This window comes from Phyllostomus discolor, chromosome 3, assembly GCF_004126475.2.
Source record: "Phyllostomus discolor isolate MPI-MPIP mPhyDis1 chromosome 3, mPhyDis1.pri.v3, whole genome shotgun sequence".
NCBI lineage: Eukaryota > Metazoa > Chordata > Mammalia > Chiroptera > Phyllostomidae > Phyllostomus > Phyllostomus discolor.
In genome coordinates, this window is record NC_040905.2 from 99423156 (window position 1) to 99431419 (window position 8264).

The 8264-nt window shown below is 42.6% G+C and overlaps 1 protein-coding gene across 1 annotated transcript in view; it reads left to right on the forward strand.

The window, feature by feature from the left end:
- TMC7 (transmembrane channel like 7) overlaps positions 1-5750 on the forward strand; it is a 62046-nt gene extending 56296 nt beyond the window's left edge. The window contains exons 15-16 of the mRNA XM_028528931.2: positions 1875-1953; positions 3337-5750. Coding sequence (XP_028384732.1) covers positions 1875-1953; positions 3337-3402 — 145 coding nt within the window. The 3' untranslated portion in view covers positions 3403-5750. The remainder of the gene's footprint in view (positions 1-1874; positions 1954-3336) is intronic.
- The last annotated feature ends 2514 nt before the right edge of the window (positions 5751-8264 follow it).

The following is an 8264-nucleotide window of genomic DNA, read 5'->3' on the forward strand; positions in this document are numbered from 1 at the left end:
AAAAATGTATATTGAGGGCTATGTGCTGGGCCTTGTTCTAATTACAGTGGATCCTCATTATTCACAGTTTCCTTTTTTTCCCTTTTTTTTTCCTGTCAGTGTGCCCACTCACTAAAAGGTTTTTGAGATCTCAAAATCAGTACTTGCAGCAGTTTTCATGGTCATTTGTGGACACACATAGAGTAGGGGAAAATTTGAGTCTCCTGACACACACTGTCCTAGTTCGTTTGGGCTGCTATACCAAAATGCCATGGACCAGGTGGCTTATAAACAACAGAAATTTATTTCTCACAGTCCCGGAGCCTGGAAGTCCAAGATCAGGGTGCCAGATAGCTGCATGACCCTCTTCCGGCTTACAAACTTCTCACTGTGTCTTTACAAGACAGAAGGGACCAGGGAGCTCTCTGGAGTCCCTTTCATCAGGGCACTAATCCAAATATGAAGGTCCACCTTCACGACATAATCTCCTCCCAAAGACCCTAACTTCTAACACTGTCACATCAGACGTTAGCGTTCCAACATGTGAATTTAAGGGGGACACAGATATTCAGACCATAGCATGCACCTTTCCAGCTGAGGTCGAACAAAGCTATAGGTATACTGCTGTCTTGTGTCAGTTCTCATGCCTGTAAGCAAGTCTTTTTTTTTTTGCAGTCTACTTAGTGCCATGTTTCCTGCATTTAATGTTTTTGGTTGGTGATTTCACTGTTTGAAATGGCCCCGAATGTAGTACAGAAATACTGTCTATTATTCCTAAGCGCAAGAAGGCTGTGATGTGCTTTACAGAGAAAATATGCACATTAGCTGAGCTTCATTCAGTCACGAGTTACACTGCTGTTGGCTGTTAAGTTCAATGTTAATGAATATTAAATAAGGTGTCCTTAATCAGAAACAAGGTTATGTGTTGATAACCTTTCTCAATAAACAAGAAACATAAGACAAGTTATCCACCAGTTGACAAACATGTTGTGACTGCTCATAGGAACCTAAGCCTGTATTTCCCTTAAGGACATTGGTTCAGAATCCACTAATTCAGTGTTCCTGGAGACTTTATAGACTGTAACTGCCACAAATAACTGGAGTTTATTGTAGCTTACATGTGCTAACTCATGAAATCATCACAATTGCCCTATGATGTAGATAATATTACAGTAAGACACCGCCATAATGCAAGAAGTGGGCCAAAAAATTCATTTCTTAAAGGCAGGATCCCTTTGATGAGATTAATAAAATGACCTGGGAGAGCTGTGCAGCCAACAAGCCTAGAATTCCGAGGACCCTGGGATTCAGCTACTCCGTCCTAATTTGTTCACCTCAGCTGTGGTTTGGCTGGTACCCTGTGGTGCTGGTTACCTGATTGGGCTTCAGCATCTTCGGAGACCATTCTTGTCCTGGGCCAAGGGGACTTCCAGAAGAGTACCATTGATGTCAGTGATTCCAGTGGCCCTCGTTTCCTCGGCCCTGTCTGGGGAGGTGCACAGGAACCACCTCCCCTTCATGCAATGAGCTTTCGGGCTGTTTTCCTCCACTCGCCCCACTCATCAAAGATAATATCTTCAATCGCCCTCCACTTGAGATGTAGGGCTACAGAGAAAACAGGAGCCAATGGTCAATTGCTTTTGTTCAAAATTGTGTTATCTTAAGCTTGATATCACTGGATTTTACTGTATTGTCCCATTTTACATATGAGAAAACTGAAGCCAGAGAGACTCCACAATGATCATTCACCCCTTTGTCTGTTTCTGATGCCCTCTGCTTGGAAGATGTGTGGGTTTTCTTTTTCTAATAAGTAAAACAGGCAAAACTTGGGTTGTTATTCTAGTGGCCTTCCAATGGTACAAACTCCCTAGTGACCACTCCACCTTGTGTTGCAGCCTCATCATGTTTTACTTCATCGCCCTGGCTGGAGCACACAAGCGCGTGGTCGCCCAGCTCCGAGAGCAGCTGTCCCTGGTAAGGAAGCATGCTGGTCCAGAGGGTCGTGTCTGGGGACATTTCCCCAGGACACCTAAGGGAAAATGGCACTTTGCCCAGGAATGATGTGGCCCCCACCACTCTCCCAAAACTATGCTATCAGGCCAGGCCTCCTCCAACTTCATTCATTCAATGACTCATTCATTCCTTCAACATATATTGGGTTGGCTAAAAAGTCTGTTACCTTTTTTCCATAAAATAAAAGACACATTTTTCATTTTCACCAATAATTTTATTGTTTTGGATGCTTTGAATATGTTGGATATCTTCTGCTATTGACTTCTAGTGGGTAGAGGCCAGGGGTGCTGCTAAACATCTTCCAACGCATCAGACAGCCCCACAGCAAAGGATTAGTTGGCCAAAATGTCAATAGTAGCAAGAAACTTCGCAAACCACTTTTGACACAATTAGTCACAGCACCTTTTCCACACACTGCACAGATCTTTTTTTGTTGCATTTTTACCTTTCTTGAAATAGTAAAGTATAATACATCAAAATATTTGCATCTATCCTTCCATCTTCAATATTAAAATGGCTGCACAAAAATTCACCAATTTTGATAAGTTTTTTAAAAATGCATGCTGATATGAAAGTTGTTGCAATACAATCTAACGACATTATTTTGAATGAAGTTAGACACCTAAGTGCTACTAGAGCCATTGTTTGGAAAAAAACAAATGAACTTTTTGTCCAACGCAGTATAAGCACTATCTGCACCTCATACTGTGTGGGGATACAGTGGTGAAAAGAGAGAAAAGACTGAGAAGTAGTTAAAGAAAACGATAAATGCTGATAGCAATAACTAATGTGAAGATAATACAAACGAGGTAGAGCTACAAATGGGCCATTTGCTGCTGTTAGATGTTGGCCACTGAAGGCCTCTTTGAGGAGGTGACTGATATTGTAGTTGAGCCTTGAGTGATGAGAAGGAGCCAATTATGGGAGATTTGGGGATGAGAATAACAGGCAGAGTACAGAGATGGAATGAGCTGGTCATTCTTGGGGGCAGGGCGGCGAGGGCAGTGTGGCCGGAGAGACAAGATGATGCTCAAATTGCAGCCAGGGACCCAGCATAGCCTGCAGCTCTGCTCAGAAGTTTGGGTATAATTCTGAGGGTGATGGGAAGCCACGGGAGGGTGTAAAGTAGAAGTCTGATGTACATTTTTGAAAGGTCATTGGCCACTCTGTGCAGTAGGGGCTCTGCAGTGAAAGAGTGAAAGAGAGACCAGTCTAGAAGCCATTACAATCGTCTGGCATTTAACATCCCCAGCCTCATGTCTGATAAGTTATTTATTAGGTTGAAGTAACGATATTTGTTTCCAACTATGTTGAATGGACCCTTGACTCTATTTCTTTTTTTAGGAAAGTCGTGACAAGCGTTACCTAATCCAGAAACTAACAGAAGCCCAGAGGGATGTGAGGAACTGACTGAATAATGGTGAAGATGTTGCTGCGTGTTGCTTATAAGCTGACTTAGTGACCTGCTGAGCCTACAAAGTCCACCTGGGTTTTAAGCGAAAATTTTTTAAATATATTTTTTTCTGGAGTTTGGGCCTTTCCTGAGGGTGGCTCCACATGTGCAGCTGCAGAGGCCGTGTTTACATGACCCCACTCCTACCTAGGGTGTCAGCAATTTAGAAAAGCAGGTTCAAAACCAAGTCTTTGCCTATAGACCAGCCACTCAGTGACTATGAAAAACTGACTTAGAAAGCCATTTAAGCTTTTACACCAAAAAAATGGAAGAGAGAACTCACAGACTTTTAAGAGCTTATTTGTTTTGTCTTTTAAAGTTAACTGTAGAGGTCATCTGTTCTTGAAGCTAGGGCAGTTTCTTTTAAACCAGGTCCTAGGGGTTGAGGCTTAGAAGTGTTCCTTAAGAAGGTGACCCTTAAGTGGTGACCCTTTTATATGGTTCTGTAGACTTGAAATGAACACAGGTGTTTTCTTTTAATGAAGAGAAAACCTTGAATCATGGTTTTTGGACCAGAAGGTGGAAACATGGAGAGGATGGCTATGCAATTTTCAGCGACATGGTAGCAGTATGAGAAAAAGCCATTCCTGCTGTGTGAGTTAGAGTCTCTGAATGCCCTAGATTACACCTGCTGAGGAGTGCTGCCGCAGGATGGCAGTATTGACTTCTTAGCTGCAGCCTTATTTATTACTAAGGGGCAAGCTGCCTTTATGGGGCTGGATAGCCACAAGCTTCAGTACCCTTCCAGTCCTGATCTTGGAGACTTGGTAGAGGGCCCAGCACCATGAAATCAAGAGGCAAAGTTTGTCTTCCAAATACCATTTCCAAACTTCCTGTACTGAGGTCTCTGTTTCTGAAGGACACTACACATTTCAGAGCCAGGCTGAAAAAAGGCTGTTGAGTATTTATTTGAGTTGTGGGTTTACGTGCATAAGTGCTTGGGAATGTGGGTTGCAGCTCTGCCTGTTAATCAGATCAGCCTGTGCAAGTGTACCCAATTAGACCAACATTCATATTGGTTTCTTGTTGAAATTGTTAAGGGTTGAAAATTTAAACACAAGTGCCTTTATGTCACAAAACATGCAGAGTACCTCTTAAGATTTTCATTACAGGATAAACTGTATGCAATAAATACCTCATCATAAGCTTTCTAAAATTGACAGGATGAACTTTTAAATATAAGCCTAAGTTATTGTTTAATGTAATAAGGTTTAATTTTTATATCTTCAGATTGTTCCCAAAGTACTTTAGTTTTGTAACGGACCTTCTGAGGCTGACTTCCTTTCACTGACTCTGAACCTTTCATGAGGGTAGCCTGGAATTTAATGTTGGTGCAGGTTTTGAAAGCTGTTGCTGTTAGGAATCTTTTCCACCCCCTCCACCCCTCATTAGGAAGAAAATGACTCTGCTCTGGGAAGCCAACCATGCATACTACAGCTTATACGTCGCTCTATACTTGTCCCTTTGCCAGGCCATTTACTTTCCTTCCACAAAGTTAGCATTAACATGGGGTATTTTTGTACCTGTGAGACCAATGAGATTTTCAAGCTTTTTCTCTCTTAAGGTTTATGACTTCCTAAGTCTAAAGACTAGTCTCATAGAATTCTGAGTAAAGAAAAGTTCATTCCACCCTTACTTTTAAAAACTTCCAATTTGGGGCATTTCTGCCTAGTGTATTTATATATAATATGTTCTTGCCTTCATCAAGCTTCTGAGGAGAGTCAAGTTTTCTGTGTGTGTGTGTGTGTGTGTGTGTGAGAGAGAGAGAGTGAGAGTGAGAAATGAAGTTGTTTTCTTTCCTTATAAAACTGATACTGAAATATACTAATATATTTGTTTTAGTTAAATGCTGCTAATTTGCATACCTCTTACTTGAACGTTTATATCTATTTTGATAACTTTAATGACTTTAAGTGATGTCTGTGTAATTGCTCAAGTACAGCTCTTAATAACAAATGTGTATGAAAAACTCATTAAAGTCTTTAAGTTTTTTCAATGTAATTGCATATATTTGAATTCATGGAACTTGCTTGTGAATAATCACATGATCATGTTACCAAACCACCCAGTGGGGGTACTACCACTTGTTGCCAAACTGTCAAACCTCCGGAGGCAGAGTTCAGTGGAAAGGAAAAGGAATCTTATTTAATGACCACACAATTTGAAATGAAGGCAACTTTCTGCCTTAAAACCCATTCCTTCTAAAATATCCAAAGAAAAATAACACTGCCATCCTCTGTCAGGCCAGACCAGTCCTAGGCTGCACCTGGAATTCCTCTTGCTATTTAAAAGTACTGTCCTTGGGGAAAATCCAGGTGGCTGCAGCATGCTTCTGGTCATCATCTGCTCTAGGTGTCCTTTAGAGTCTGTGCACACTGGCTGAAGTTCCAGGTGTGGCGTTCTGCTCCTTCCTTGGCTAGAGTGGCTAGAAGCCACTCTAGAAGCAGCGTGGCCACTCTCTCAAGAGGAGAGCATTCTGATCCTTCCTTCACAGGGTTTTTATTGGCTTTTAATCTGCCCAGGAATACAGGTAAAGTTCATTAATCATTGTCAGGCAGTAAGGATCAAACAATAGATAGTATACAAAGAACTCCGAGGCACCCTTCCCTTGAGAAGGTAGCTGTGCTGTCCCTTTTGCTCCACACAGGAATCTGTAGTCCGTGTGAATGTCTCATGTCTCAAGTGCTAGAAGCCACTCTAGCACTTGCTCCCTGTCTCTTCAGCATTGGCTTGCCAGTGTAGCTATGCTCATGATCAGACAGGCCCGCACAGCAATCACTCCAATGGCCAATCACTCCAATGGCCATGCAGTCTCCAGGGCCCACCAGCCTAGGAACTTGAGCCCCTGGTGGTTGACTAGACCAGCGAGGGGAGAGGAAAACAGAGTGCAGCATTTCCATGCTCTCCACTTTTTAAGATGGCCCTCAGAATCCCCTGAGTCACGGAAGTAGATAGGAGGGTATGTCCTTCCATCCAGTTACCTCCCTAGCACGACACAGGTGCCCTACATACTTCTTTCTGCTGAGTCATGCCACTGTTGCCTTGGTTGTCAGAGCAATACATACTGGTTCCGAGTAGCCGCACTGAGACTGAGGCTGCAGCTCATATACAGTCATCTGTGCTTCCCAACCCTTCCCCCAGAAATTTCTGCGGGGTTCCCCCTGTTACAATCATGGAAAAGTTTAAATTTGTAAAGTTGTACTTTACCTTTTTCTAGAATCAGAAGTATATAATTATAGGAAATCATGAGATGAGTGTTTTTAAGGCTCCTTGGCTCTGTTGAAGCTGAAGGGGGGGTTGTTGGGAACCACCCTGCCTGGTTTCAGGAGCTGTAACCCCCCATGGCTAAGGCTGAGTGAGTGACCTTCGACCTTCATTTGGATCAGAAGCTAAGGAGACAAAGCTTATCTCCCTGGCAGGAGCACCACTTCTGCTCCTCTTTCCATAACTGGGCCCCAATGCTTGATCAGTTAGCCAATAACAAGTATGATTCCCCAAGAGGGGAACGATCTCAGACAGGCATGATCACATGGAGGCCCCAGGGAAGGACTTGGGGGACCTATGGAGAAAAGGGGTGATGGACCCTCGCCCCTCGGCTTTGACAAAGTCTGAGTACTCATTCTGCCCGGGAGAAGTCTCCTATCTCTTGGCTACCTTACTTCCCCTGCCTGACTTAATCCTAAAACAATGACAGAGGGCGGTGCAGCCCTGTGCTGGAAAAGGCTGGTTTCCTGGGGTGATCAAGCTTGAGAAGGAATACATAAACTATGAAACCTGCTTCGCTAAGAATCCTCTTAATTAAATGATAAAGGTCCAGGCAGGAAATGAGTTTGCTTCCCAGAGTTTTGTAGCTGTTAGCTAACAGACTCTGACTTAGAATAGGCCCTCAGAGTTGTTTGTATACTATCTATTGTTTGATCCTTACTTCCTGACAATGATTAATGAACTTTACCTGTATTCCTGGGCAAATTAAAAGCCAATAAAAACCCTGTGAAGGAAGGATCAGGACGCTCTCCTCTTGAGAGAGTGGCCACGCTGCTCTGAGGCACCCTTCCCTTGAGAGGGTAGCTGTGCTGTCCCTTTTCCTCCACACAGGAATCTGTAGTCCGTGTGAATGTCTCATGTCTCATCCATGATGCCGCAGACACTGTGGGCTGGTGTCTGCGTCAGAGGATGTGTGTGTGTTTTAAAGTTAAAGATGTAAAATTATTTCAAGCGCTCTTGCATCCCACACCCACAGAGGGAACCACTGCTAATGGTGTTTTTGCTCCCCCAAAATTATAATACACATTCAAACAGATATATTTATGTGAATGTATAAAATATATATTTCTGAACTTCTCCCTTTTTCTCACATCTTGAAAATCCCTGTAAGTAGTCACCACATTCTTTTTAATAGCTACATAGCATTCCATTACATTAGTATGTGACAAAACTCCAGGGGTTCACTGCTTGGGATTTCTATTCAAGAACAAGATGTGGTCCTGGATGGGTAGCTCGGTAACTGGTTTGAATATCATCCCAATACTCCAAGGCTGTGGATTCAATCCTGAGTCAGGACACATAAAAGAAGCAACCAATAAATGCATAAATAAGTAGAATAACAAATCAGTATTTCTCTCTCTACTTTCCTCTCTAAAATCAATAATGTTTTAAAAGAACAAGATGTGGTTGTCACAAGGTAGTTTTACTTGCAGCAAGTGAAGGAGACAGGAGGTTCACATTGGAAGGTCTGTTTTGCTGAAGGGAGCCTTAGCTATTACATACATATAAAGTGTTTGGTTAATTACATGTTGATTTTTTTCTTTTTTTTTTAAGA